The 13,077-nt window shown below is 48.3% G+C and overlaps 6 protein-coding genes across 6 annotated transcripts; 1 reads left to right on the forward strand and 5 right to left on the reverse strand.

Annotated features, from left to right (window-relative positions):
* Positions 1 to 497: 497 nt before the first annotated feature.
* N7458_001314 (AIM24 family protein) lies at positions 498 to 1,795 on the reverse strand (the record flags this gene model as incomplete). Its single annotated transcript, XM_056904697.1, has 5 exons — positions 498 to 716; positions 779 to 1,128; positions 1,192 to 1,623; positions 1,677 to 1,694; positions 1,756 to 1,795. 5 exons carry the CDS (start codon positions 1,793 to 1,795, stop codon positions 498 to 500), a joined length of 1,059 nt encoding a protein of 352 aa, XP_056768804.1.
* Positions 1,796 to 2,727: 932 nt separating this feature from the next.
* On the reverse strand, positions 2,728 to 6,303 carry N7458_001315 (ankyrin repeat domain-containing protein; the record flags this gene model as incomplete). The annotated part of the gene is made up of 3 exons (XM_056904698.1): positions 2,728 to 5,546; positions 5,602 to 6,139; positions 6,211 to 6,303. 3 exons carry the CDS (start codon positions 6,301 to 6,303, stop codon positions 2,728 to 2,730), a joined length of 3,450 nt encoding a protein of 1,149 aa, XP_056768805.1.
* Positions 6,304 to 7,295: 992 nt separating this feature from the next.
* On the reverse strand, positions 7,296 to 8,228 carry N7458_001316 (SH3 domain-containing protein; the record flags this gene model as incomplete). The annotated part of the gene is made up of 4 exons (XM_056904699.1): positions 7,296 to 7,351; positions 7,406 to 7,636; positions 7,694 to 8,108; positions 8,172 to 8,228. The coding sequence occupies 4 exons, from the start codon at positions 8,226 to 8,228 to the stop codon at positions 7,296 to 7,298; spliced, it is 759 nt and encodes a 252-aa protein (XP_056768806.1).
* Positions 8,229 to 8,863: 635 nt separating this feature from the next.
* N7458_001317 (VOC family protein) lies at positions 8,864 to 9,364 on the reverse strand (the record flags this gene model as incomplete). The annotated part of the gene is made up of 1 exon (XM_056904700.1): positions 8,864 to 9,364. One exon carries the CDS (start codon positions 9,362 to 9,364, stop codon positions 8,864 to 8,866), a length of 501 nt encoding a protein of 166 aa, XP_056768807.1.
* Positions 9,365 to 9,965: 601 nt separating this feature from the next.
* Positions 9,966 to 10,849, reverse strand: N7458_001318 (O-methyltransferase; the record flags this gene model as incomplete). The annotated part of the gene is made up of 3 exons (XM_056904701.1): positions 9,966 to 10,010; positions 10,064 to 10,774; positions 10,799 to 10,849. 3 exons carry the CDS (start codon positions 10,847 to 10,849, stop codon positions 9,966 to 9,968), a joined length of 807 nt encoding a protein of 268 aa, XP_056768808.1.
* A 1,185-nt stretch (positions 10,850 to 12,034) lies between these two features.
* mbf1 (multiprotein-bridging factor 1) lies at positions 12,035 to 12,571 on the forward strand (the record flags this gene model as incomplete). The annotated part of the gene is made up of 2 exons (XM_056904702.1): positions 12,035 to 12,190; positions 12,263 to 12,571. The coding sequence occupies 2 exons, from the start codon at positions 12,035 to 12,037 to the stop codon at positions 12,569 to 12,571; spliced, it is 465 nt and encodes a 154-aa protein (XP_056768809.1).
* Positions 12,572 to 13,077: the final 506 nt, after the last annotated feature.

The following is a 13,077-nucleotide window of genomic DNA, read 5'->3' on the forward strand; positions in this document are numbered from 1 at the left end:
AACGAGAGAACGATATGAAGGTTAGAGACAGTTTGGCATGAAATGGACCGATATGACTTAATCTTTCCTTTCAAGGTGTATGTTCTGCACATTACTGGTTTTCAGAGTTGCTAGGCATGAGAACTACGCAGCAATGACGACGGGTCAATGGGATCAAACTTGGCAGGCTGCTGCTTGTGAGCTGACAGTCGAAAGGGTCAACTTTGTAATTTGTTGTAGACAAAGCCTTGAAGCTTAATCTAGTGGTCCTCTACAACCGACTACCTCAGGTTTGATTCTGCAAGCTCAAATACATTTCTAGGAAAATAGAGGCCTGCTCTACAAGGCTGCTGTACATGATGTTGATCACACCGTGCCAAAGAAAGTGATATAATAAATGAAACATGACCCGTAGGAAATAGATTTCATGGCCCAGGAAGAAGCAACATTGGCTGTGCCCAAGCCAGGTATTTGCAATCATCTTAACGTATGATTCTTCCCGTTCACCGATTCGCTACTTAACCGCTTGCCGTACTGACCTTCATCTGGCTAGCAAAGGCATTCAAGTTCCTTGTTTGCAGATAGACACTTCCAGGGCCCTTGAACTTGCAGGCCAGACCTTCTCCGGAACTAAACCCTGAAATGATTCCACCGGATGCGACTCGCTCGATATCGTATTTGCAGTTCCAGGCCACAAGATGGCCGTTATCGATGAAGTATGTCTCACCATCCTTGAGCTACAGAAACAAGTCGAATTAGGAGAGTCAGCAGGTCAGATTTGAGGAAAGGCTTGACTTACATCTTTCTTGATGATTGCACCGAAGCTCTGCATCCACAGTAGTCCAGTCCCAGTGATCTTGTATATGAAAAGACCTTCTCCGGAGAACACTCCCTTGGCGAGACTCTGAGCTTGGTATTTATGTTTCACACCTGACGTAGAAGCCAAGAACGCATCTCTCCCTATCTTCCACTCCTGTTCACCGTCTAGGCGAAGCACGATCACATCACCCAGAACCGAAGGAGCGAGCAAGAGCTCGCCGGGACCGGTATAATGAGACATCGACATCTCGCCGCCTGCAATAAGCTTTTTCCATCCAAAGGAGACGTGACCTCTCAAAGTCATGGTAGTGGACATTGCAATCATGACACCTGGGCAAGGTTTAGTTTGTCATTCTTGGTACAATTCTGCGCCTGGATTGAGATCTTTCATACCTGGTTTCGCAGTCAACGGGCAGCCCACAGCAAGCTGTAAAGTCAACAGGGAGTTTGAGTCGCGATGGCTGATCCGGTAGCTTCCACCATTGAAAGTTCCAACGCTGTCTTCATTGGTGGCCTGGGCACCGGTAAACTGTCCCGGTGCTGGGGCTCCGTACAACTGCACCGCTGGTGGGGGAGACTGCGTTGATAAAGAAGGAGTCCTAGGCTTTTGTTGGGCCAACCCATTCTGTTGCACATATTGCTGCTGGGAATACTGCTGGATTTCATTTACTGGAGGAGACTGTGCTGGCGGGCTGACGGATGGTGGGGGTCCTGGATAAGTTCCGTGCATAGGACCATTTGGAGGAGGGGATTGTCTCGGCGGGGGAGGATAGCTGAAATTAGGAGGCGCAAAGCCAGGAGAAGGTTGAGGGGGAGGAGGAAATGCTGGGATTGTTAGTCAGTGCGAATTTCTCACGAACAATGTGAGAACACCGTACAGGTAACATGGGCGGGCGCTGATTCTCATGGTTAGTGAACGAGACCTATCCGGATGTGTATGAATAGCCATAAGCTTACCCGACATGGGCGGAGGGGGGTAATGCGTTTGCTGTGCCATTATTGAAGACTCGAACTTGATGCGCGGAATTAAAGCTAAACGGACCATCTATGATCAGCAAATCTGTCCATTCCTTCTTCGCTGATGCCCACCTCAGATAGTAGAACGGTGGGAAACACACAAGAACAAATCCAATGCGGGGAGGGGAGTCGAAAGAGTCACAGTCTGTGAGTAAATACGGTAGGGATAGTATAGCGCAAAGGATAGACGATTTTCAGGTTTTCATCATAGCCCACAGGCCCGGCGATGCATCGAGGATTGGAAGAGCAGGTATGTGATAGGAATGAGGGGGAAAGGTAGCAGAGGGGAGCTATGTATACGAGAAAAGCAACCTCCAGCTCCGCACGGAGAACTTCATGGCTATTATTAGTTAGCTCTGGCGGTCATTGGAAGCGATCATCAGTGGCCAACTCGTCTAGATTGGCACTTATTCATCTGCTCCCCTGTCACAATCGACTACTGCATGGTAATCCCAGCTGGCGCCTACAGGTTGCACCTAAGCAACCTGATGGGCTGGCTGGTTGAGCGCCGGAGTGGACCTCCAGTTCTGATTGGCGGTGGGAGTTAGCGCTTCCATAAGGCCAAGGGCGACCAAGGAACTTTGCATGCCCCACGTTGCGAATGTGTTTCAAACTACGGACTCGGCTTAAAGAGACAGGTAGGAGAACCGAAGATGGACCTCATACTCGGTCTCGGTCCTGGAGCTGATCAACAGTTCAACGGGCGCTAAACCAGTTCATGTTTTCGCTGAATGCGAAATTCCTACTGAGTCCAGTCGAAGAATATTTCTATCTTAGTATAGGGTCCAAGTCTGAATTGGAAGGTGCATGTCTAGCGGCGTTACTGTGTAAGCAAAACAACTCTTCAAGAGATAGTTTCAACTGTTCGGGGTTCTATTCATGCTAGACACTTTCAATCTATACCCACCATGCCTATGTTTGCTCTAACTTCTCTTCACCATTGTAACCCTCCAGTATAGCCACAATAGCATCACAATGACCTCTCCTTGCCCAGTCCAAAGCAGTGAGCCCTTCACGATCACGCAAGCGAGTGTCAGCACCCCTTGCTAGTAACTCATGAAGAATATCAACGTATGAATCTTTTGCCGCCAAAATCAAAGCAGTCCGGCCAAAGTTTCCGTCGCGGGCGTTGATGTCAGCGTTGCCGTCAAGAAGCAGCTGGGTCATTCGGAGATATCCTGCCGACACAGCAGAATGAAGTGGTGTGACTTGCTCCAATCCAGTTTTTTCAATCTCTGCTCTTCTAGAAAGCAAAAATTTCACCGTTTCTAGTTGGTTTCTTGCGCTTGCCCAGTGCAGAGCAGTTCCTCCGATGCTGTCTTCAATCTCCAGATCAGCGCCGCGATCCAGTAGCAATCGAACCATCTCCGTCATGCCCTCATGAGCAGCTAACAGCAACGGACGCGAATCTGGAACTTGCTCATCTCCATCTGGATTGGCCCCGTTGTTCAGAAGAGTGCGAGCAGCTTCCAAGTCTCCAGTAGCAACGACTTTCATCAAGGCAGAAATGTTTCTCTCGTTGAGGATATTAATATTCGTGCCGTATCGCAGAAGAACCTTTACACCCCAATCGCAACGGTTCTTTGCAGCAACGCAATAGGCATGCTGGATGAGGCTTGCACAATCTGCACCAAGCTCAACCCATCTGACCAGAGTGAAGTATATAAGGCCGTAATACTCAGCTGCAAGAGCCCATTTATACCCAATCTCGTCCTCATCGGCGGAGTATTCGCGTTCAAAGTCAACATGATTCAAAGTGAGCCAGTATTGAATGACCCTTGGACCAACCTCAGCAACTTCTGCTATATCAGGGTACGAGAGTATAGTCTCCCTAACTCCTCGTCTTCTCAGTGCTGGCTGGATCCCTTTCACCCCTTTCACATTGATTGACACATGCCAAGCGATCCACCCAACCTGCTTTGCAAATATAACCCACCACTGCTGATGATTTGCCAATCTAGACCATCGGGCAGGTGGCGTCAATCTTTGGGCTTCGAAGAAGTCCTCTTCAACATTAGAGTCAAGTATTCGGCAGATATTCTCAAGCCCTTCTTCTTGGGCAACTTTCGAAGTGTCAAGCAGCGCCCGACGACAGATATACCCGAGTTCGTACACAGATCGCTCGAATTCAAGTCCTTCAGTTCTTTGACAGATCCATCGCACGAGATCAAACGCACTTTTCCAGTCATTCCGTAGAATCAATTTTTCTACTTGTTTTCTGACATTGGTGCAATCTGCAGAGAACTCTGGTAGAAGATTATGTTGTCTCAGGACAGGGACTATGCACAGCAATGCGTCCTCTCGAGAACCCAAGGCACGACTCTCAAAGCAGTGCATCAACTCGTCGATACGGCTGTTGTGGACCCGGATGGAGTTCGATAGCCCGGTAGAAATTCCAGTCTCCCCTCCAAGTTCGTAGAAGTGATTAAATGCATATTGGAGAAAATTCATATAAAGGTCCTGAGCAGCCATAAGTTCAATCTGATTTTCCGTCCGCATGATGAGAATATCCTTGTCGTAAGCGTAGTCGTCTAAATCAAATCCGAATAACCGCCGCGATGAGTCAATTACCTTCGCCGAAACAAGCCTTGCCTCAGTCTGCCTGGAGATCCACTTGTGAAAGAGGAGATATGTTTCTTTTTTGCTCGCCTCAACTTCAGTGAGCCCAACCATGCGGTTGAGCGGCTGACGCCAGCCTTCTTCAGATTTGTACAGAGACCAAACCCAAAGACCAAGAACGGCTTCTAGTTCGTTTTTTTCAACGCTCCATCGAAGTGCGTCGCCGCACCTTTGAAGGAATATCGAGTAGTCGCTTCGAATGGGTGGATTACAATCCACAAGTGACGGTTGGTACTCGATAGTTAGCCGAAATTCAAAGGACTCGCCAAACTCGACTCCCCAGCTAGACATAAGATCCATTGTTGATTCAATCACGAGGGCGAGATTTTGAGCTACCTCTCGAATCGGCATATTGTCCCATCCAACCATCAAGCCGTGGCTTGAGCTAGTTGTCAATTCTACCAAACGAGTCCTTGTTTGTATCAATTGACTGACGAGTGGCCCATGTGCTTGAATGACTTCGCTTGAAGATTCCGTTGAGGATGTCTCCGGGAATGACGGTGCAAGCACTTCAAAAGACTCGATATTCTTGAGATGAAACGCAAACCAATCGAGCTCCTGTTGCTTATGCGATGTGAGCTCCCGCTCAGATCTCATCTTATTTTCGTCTTGCGGCATTCGCTCTGTTCGAAGACACGTGCGTAGTACGGACATGATGAAAGTCGATCCTAGCTGGGCAAGGATCACAGAAGCGTGTAGCCCTCTTAGCCCAATAAACTGAAATATGAATCCAAGCATTGTGGATAGAAGTGTCATGTAGATCTCTAAATGTCTGTCGTCATATTTTCCAACTCGTACCGATTTGATGTACTCCATTTTCGTCGTCATGGTGAATTTTGGGCCCTCTTTGACTGCCATGAATGCATTGAAGACTTGATCACCGACATTTTGTTTTCCTGGCTGTAGCCAGAATATCTTGCTTGGTCTGTTCGGTTTGAAGTGGTACTCTTCTGAAGAGCGCTCAATAATGATCGCACAGCACAGCATTCCCATGAATAGGAAGACAGTCCCAATCATATAAAAGGGGAATGCGTAGCTTGGAACGGCTTTGCCATCCTTTTCAAATGATCCAGGAAATATAAATACTGTGACTGCAGCATAGATCGTAACCCCTAGAAATATGTTAGTCGAAGTCCCTAACAGAACTCTCATCCAACTGGAACTGACCAATCTGCAACGCAGCACCCACAGCTGCAGCACAATAAAACCAGAACTGGTCACGTCTCTTGATTCCCTTGTTCAAGGAAAGATTGGGAACATCCAATTCAGGCAGATGAGTTGGATCAGACAAGTCCTCATTCGAGAGACCTGAACCCTGGGCGGACCAAGCGCCGATCTTTAAAGCATCACGTAACGTTCCAATCTCTATACTTTTCTCACCATTCTCCGCATTTTCGTTCTCCCACATTATAATCTCCACAATCCTAGGTCTACCAAAGACCCGCGATATACCTCCTTCATTAAACAATTCTGCCGTGGACTCCGACACACATGGTAGAAGCTCACTCTCGGCTTCGGCGGGACCTTCTTGGGCTCTACCGATGAAGGCTCGAAGGGAGGAACCGCCACATACACGAATCACAGAGACGATGGCAGTTAATACGCCGAGTGGCGATAGAGCGAAGATGATGTTGTCCAGGAGGCTGATTGACTCGGAGAGAAACTGTTTGGTGAGACGCTCGCCGAAGAGAGTAATTAGAGGGGCCTTGTAGTATCATCATGTCAGTTTTCTTAACCTTGTTGAACCTTTCGTGCGTTGTAGAGATTCAAACATACCAAGTCCGTCGCAAGATTGTTAGTAAAATCCTCCCAGCCATCGGCCAAAACACAGGGCGCCAGAGACAATAAACACAGTATAGTCAAATGCATGATTACTCATGAATCATGGACAGACCAGATCCAGAACAACCAACCGGCATGGCTCAAACAGATTATTTCAAAATGCCCTTGCGGTCTACCTCAAGGTCTTAAGAGCTTTAGCCCCAATTTTCATCTCCTAATCCCTGTTCAAAAAGGGTGCGTAGAGCGGGGCATCCACCGCGCGAAGCGCCCAGCTCATACCATGGCGAATCAAATCGGTAGAGTAGAACTATTCTTGTTCCAAAATTAAAGATCCTAAAACTGCTCCCACGATGTGAGTAAGCGCCGTGTTATAATGGGCGTCATAAGTTGTGACGCTGATTGCATGCCACATCACAGAAACGCTCCATACCCTGGGAAGTTTGAAACACCGATATTACTTTTTAATCAGCCCTATCGATCAGTCATACATTGAAGTGTCTAGTGTTTAACCCTCGGGTGCATATCAAGATCAGATCATCAGAAAACCATTCAGAACGACTCTTTCGAGGAGAGGAAGCTAAGACACCCCAGGCTGGACATCTCATGTCTCTGCTTCGGATTCTCGAATGGCCACTGTTCCCAGAACAGTCGGAAGCTAAGGCGATTTCAACGTGAGAATATGTCATCCAAAATACCTCTGACTTTACCTAACGGCAGATCGTGAATTTGGACAAGGACTTTGAGTGAATGACCCTATTATGAAGAGCCAGAACACCATTTAGGAGGGGGGGATTATTTGAAGAAAAGAACACAATGTACGAGTCGATGAGATCATGAGATGCACTTCGATAGCCAAGGGTTATCGGTGGCAGGGCCATGACGAATATCATGATATACATCGCAGAAAAGAGGATTATCAGCTGAAGAACGGGCTTCGTATTTAAGCAACAAGCAATCCCTTCTGGGGCCAAACAAATTCCACCAACGCCTTTCAATGATAAGAGGAGAACAAAGTGAGTCAAACAAGGTATTCCAAGCGAAACGAGGTCACCAAAGGTAAAACGAGACATATATCTTGTTTAGAAAATACTGTTCACGATGTTGGAGCCGACAGTAGCACCAGCACCGAAGATTGCTGCAATTGTGGTCAGTCTCTTGGTCAAGATCGAGCGGTATACAGCAAACATACCTGCATTACCCAATTTCTTGCCAAACTTCTTGCCATTCTGCTCAAACTTGCTCTTCTGCTCGGGATCATTGGAAGTTGGGCCAGATCCACTCTGGCTAACAGCCAAAGGCATATTTCCATAACTGGTAGGCGGGGGCGGCGTGTAAATTCCTGCTTTCTCATCAAGTGGCTTGACATAACTCTTGGGGAAGATACCCTCCTCGCCGGTACGCTCATTGTGACCACGCCACCCTGCATATGCACGTTAGCTCTTGGGTCATGTTGCAATCCGCATTCTCCAAAACATACAGTCAGCATTCATATGCTCCAGAACCAGGATTCGGTCATTCGGCGCCAGCGCCAGATCGCCATTATCAGTTGGAGTGTATGCCCACATCGCTGAGGCGACGCCCAGAGACGGCGCGGTGGCGGCCTGAGGGTATGCGGGTGGTGCCTGCGGAGGAGGGGTGGCGTATTGATTATACACAGGAGTCTTTTCGTTCAACGGGACATTCGACGTCTGCGAAACCGGGGGCGAGTATGGGGCTGGAGGAGGTTGCGCTTGAACCGGTTGAGGCAGGGGCTGAATCTGCAATGGTGATGGGGGTGTTTGGTTCTGGCGCGCGGCCGCGGCGCGGGCGTCGGTCTCAGTGGGCAGTTGTGCGAGGATAGCATTGAGCTGATCGGGTTTGATCACGGACGAGTCGGCGAGAAACTCCAGCTCCTGATTTATCGTGAGTCAGTGGCTGCCACGGAGCCCGGGGATGGTGAGGGGGGTTAATCATACATTCTTGAGTATGCGGAGCGACCGGATGGTCATGGCGGACTGGAACTCGCTCGCCATGGTGGGTGGGATCGCAGGGGACGGTTAAGATAGGGTGTATACAGTAGTGGAAGGTAAAGAAAAGTTTGCTCCGATCAATGAGAGGAGTTTAGATCGAAATACAGGGGAGCAGAAGGAGCGAGCTGGTGGAGATGGGGGATTCGGGGAGTTGCCAGGTGTGGGATTGCCCAGCCGGAACATGTCTTGTCTGCCTGGGGCCAAGACTTTCCGAATGTCCAATGGCCTTGACAATCTCCAGGCAGAAAAATACATACATAAGATGGAAATGCGCTAGAGAAAATAACCGGGTGCCTGTAATCTGGATCTCCCTGTCTCACGAAACAAGCCCCAATACTCCCTTGTTTTTCATTCCGCGTTCCCAACTGGTCTCGTATTCGTATTGGTTCCTGTGGCTGTGTGGGGAATGTGCAAACGGCAAAGATCCGGATCAGATTAAGTTTGATGCTCCTATAGAAGGGTCTTAAGTCCCGGATTTGATTCAAATCCATAGTCGATAATTTCTATGAGGACAGCCTATTTGCAAAATGGAGGATGATATGCCAAAATAGAAGCGCCGATATTCAATCGCTATTTGCAAGTGGTCTTCTCCATCAACCAGAAGCTTGCGCTTTGGAGTAACATGGATAATTTCAAGCTCAGACCGAATTACTCCACTGTCTTTTACATAGCACCAGCCGATATCCATCCGGATCCTCAACGGTCACTCCCCAAGTATTCCAATACGGGTTCTTCGCTTCCACCTTCTTCCCTCCAGCATCAACCAAAGCATTGACCACGCCAGGATCGACCAGTCCATCCAGATAAATCACGAGAAGGTCCTCTTCCGTTGGACGAGGCTGCATATCCACGCCGTCTTGCTCGTACACTTGTACTAGTTCTAGGTGCCAGGACGCACCTGGCCAGCCCAACATGAGGAGTTCATGACCACCTTCAACATGTTCCGCCGAACCGGAACGCCAGAGCACATGCAAGCCTAGCCCGTCTTTCCAGAAGCGCTCGGCGGCGGCAAGAGACCTAGATGGGCGTGCTATCCGAACATGACTTGTTGGGGATGGACGATTGCCTTCACCCGGATTTGTAGCGAGAGGCGAAGATGGAAGAGGTGAATGTGTAGGTTGCTCGGAAGCAGAAGTCATGACAGTGGATACAGTATTCGGCTAGATGCGGAGAGTCTACTCACTTCACGGAGGATGGGACTAGATTGTAAGTATTCGAAGAACCCCCCACGGGTCTTATATATCTCTTGAGATTTCTGGTAGTATTTGTAATGCCGGGCAATCTAGAACATTAATTCGAGCCAGATTTATGACTGATGAAAAGAAAGCGGGGTCGGAGTTAAGGTTTTGAAGGTTATTAGAGAGCTAATTATAGGACCACCTCGGAATACAGGGCTCACATTTACCATAAATTGATTTGCGCTTGAAGTCCCAATGATTAACTTGTCGCGGCAAATCGGCTACTTATTACACTATCTGAAGTCATTGATTTTGACAATGTTGATCTCAACTGTGAATAACGGGCTACAAGGATGCCGTGAGGCAGTGACCAAAATTCTAAAGGACAAATACAAAGAAAAAACATAATAATTCAGCTAAATGTCGCGCTCTCTGGGCTACATGTCAAGTATCACTCAGTGAAAATGGAGTGAATGGCTTAGTTCAAGCTCAGAATACAGGCTGGGGCATAAGGGTGCGGACATATCAGATGATTTTGAAAAGCCATGAACGAAGAAAGCAGTCAAGCCTTTACCTCTCCAACTACCTTGGTAATCGCCAGGCCATCCTGTGGCGCGTTAGTAACACTCTTTCGCACAGCATTCAGGGCTCGAAACATACCCTCCCCCAGTCACCTTCAAACACCGGCACCTCCGTCTCATATATCAGGTTCGGGTTAGGCTTCAGCGACCCCAGGTTGAGCTTCTCAACCATGCTGCGTTTCTGGGCTGGGCTGCCCTTTACCCATTCCAAGTATTTCGGAGCACCAGGCATAATCACATTATCCGCAACCAGCAAGGTCCTGTCCTGAGCGAGAACGCCCATCTCTTCCAGCAACCACAAATCAGGAAGATACAATTCTTGCCAATGGTCCAAGAACAGCATCTCGATTCGATCGATCTCTTTCCGCTCACGAACAAGTTCCACCAGGGACTCATCACTAGATCCGATCACAATCTGGACGACATCGCGCAAACCAGCGAGCTCAACGAGTTGACTCGCCACAGCGGCCATCTCGGGGTTCTTCTCGAGACTATAGAACTTCTTTCCGCCATTTGCACGGACTGCGTCACCGAAGAGAATGGCTGAGTAGCCAATGTAGCCACCGAGCTCGATCATAGTCGACGGCTTATGCTCGGCGATCAGGCCGGTGATATGCGCACCCTTGACAGGGCCAACGTTGATGAGCATGTTATAGTTTGAGTGGTATTCATCAATTGCGGCGAGGACCTTTTGTGGGTTGCCACGCAATTGCTTGATGTCGGGGCGCCCATAGATGTAATGGAGAAGGTCAACCTCTCGGCCATCCTGGGACTCGTTAGCAAAATTACCCTGGAAACAATCAAAGTAACTTACTAGGCACCAAGATCGGGGCTCGGGGGCATGTGGCTTCGCGATAGTAGACATTTTGCAGTGTAGGAATCAAGCAACAGGAAGTGAGACTGAGATTGTTGATTAAAAATGTCTTCGTCGACTGGGATGATTCTGAAATTGGATGTCGATGTTTTCGAGGCTTTATACTTCATTCTTCACGAACTTTACATCTCGGACTTATTAGGAGATTAGCTATGATCTCAGATAGGAAATTCCGAAGCCTGCTCGGGGCTGGAAATAGTAAGTGTCAACTGCCCCGAACGGTCGCAATCTCCGATGCACCATAAGGCTGTACTAAGCCTTGCAGCTCCACATCAAAGACGAACCTAACAACTATATGATCTAAATTTCATTATACACGAGGCTGGAATCTACATTCGGGGTGAATCCTAATCGTGTAACTGTCTGGAGTGAAACTTGTTCTCAATAAGGCACCAAGGCAGAATTTCATAGTAACTCGGGCTTAGCCTCGTGGCGGGAAGTCGGGGACCCGAATAGGACAACTCCGTTTATTTTCCCGACTGATGGAAGGTATTAGACATACTGAGTCATTTAAAGATATCAGCTCATGACTGCCCAGAGTCTTTATGCAAAATTCTCCCAATGCTGTGTCCAGCCTGAACTTGTTGGTCGACTTGAATACGTAACTGGAGATTCAAGGAGTATGACATCAAGTGCGTCAGTGAGATCACTCGGATCGAGGATTCGATTTGCAAGAAGAGTTCGATTAGACTCCGAAATTCATGATAGCCATGGCTAGGATATGATAAGATGACAAAAACAGCCTTAGTAATCTACGTAGAAACAAACCTAGGGCCTTGGAACTGATGGCTGGCGAGTGGAAATGACAAATATTCCAGTGGCAAGGGTCTTCTGTACCGCACAAACGCGCATTTTGATTGCCTAACAAGGTATACGCCAGAGCCTTACAACCACAGTAATGATCCCTCGGCAGTTGAATAGAGAGAAGAAGAAAAATCTGATCTGTCCGCCACAACCAACAAGTTCAAGACGGAGTTAACCCTCAATGGCCTCGACGGTATTACCCGCACTAAACCTAAAATGGACTAGCGCGTGACTCCCCTCCTTCATCTGTCGAGAAGCTTCTGTGCAGTATAAATTGCATCTTCAACCTCACGCGAGCATCGTCATACCCCAACCTTCTCTTCCACCAACAACCCCTCTCCTACCACCCAAAACAACTACTCCTCCATCAAAATGAGCGACTGGGACACCGTCACGAAGATTGGCAGCAAGGCCCGCGGTGGCGTTGCCCCTCGCGAGACCGTTATCAAGGGCAAGAGCGCCTTGAACGCCGCTCAGCGTTCCGGTCTGATTCTCGGCACAGAGAAGAAGTACTCTACCGGCAACGTCGTACGTTCAATCACATTTTCAAACTCTTCACAAACACAGGACAGCCTTGCTAACTAAGTGATTCTTCTACAGGCCGCTAAGTCTGGCGCCCCCGAAGGCCAGCACCTGACCAAGGTCGACCGCAGCGACGACATCATCAAGCCCAAGACTGTTGGTTTCGCCGTTGCTGATGCGATCAAGAAGCGTCGTACCGAGGATGGCTACAAAATGACCCAGAAGGAACTCGCCACCAAGTGCAACACCACCATGACCGTCATCCAGGACTTTGAGCGCGGCACCGCCGCCCCCGACCAGAAGGTCCTCAGTTCCATGGAGCGTGTGCTCAACATCAAGCTCCGTGGTTCTGACATCGGTGCCGAAAAGTTCCCCAAGAAGAAGTAAACTCGAATCGGGGGTGAGCCCGCGACTTATGTTTCTTTTGGGGATGAGACCGGGACAAATTAAAGTTCTGCATCTGCTTTTTTTCCTGCACTTGATATTTTTTTTTCGTTTTTGATGATCGTCATGTCCTCCTTGAAGTTTACATCTCGATAAATCGGGATGCTATTCTTCTGTTCTTCCTTATGGGTTTCTTTTTCTGATGGCTGTATTAGCGTCGGCCATTGCATGGAAATGGGCTTAGAGAAAATAACATGAAAAAATGTATAAACGAGATACCTCAAACCCCGAATTCTGCCAAGGCACGTTGTACTACGTAGATATATGTAGATATATGTAGATATATGTAGATATATGTAGATATATGTAGATATTGGCGTATCCCGGGTCAGTTGGTGAGGGCATGGATATGTGACATCAGGTGCTCGTGCGTCTAACTGAGCATCTGGCAGACCAAAAAGTTAATTGCACTCATCGCAGGCGCCCGGGGGTCCGATAGGACAATTTAA

The sequence above is a fragment of the Penicillium daleae genome (assembly GCF_028827525.1).
Source record: "Penicillium daleae strain IBT 16125 chromosome Unknown utg000002l_segment0_segment0, whole genome shotgun sequence".
Lineage (NCBI taxonomy): Eukaryota > Fungi > Ascomycota > Eurotiomycetes > Eurotiales > Aspergillaceae > Penicillium > Penicillium daleae.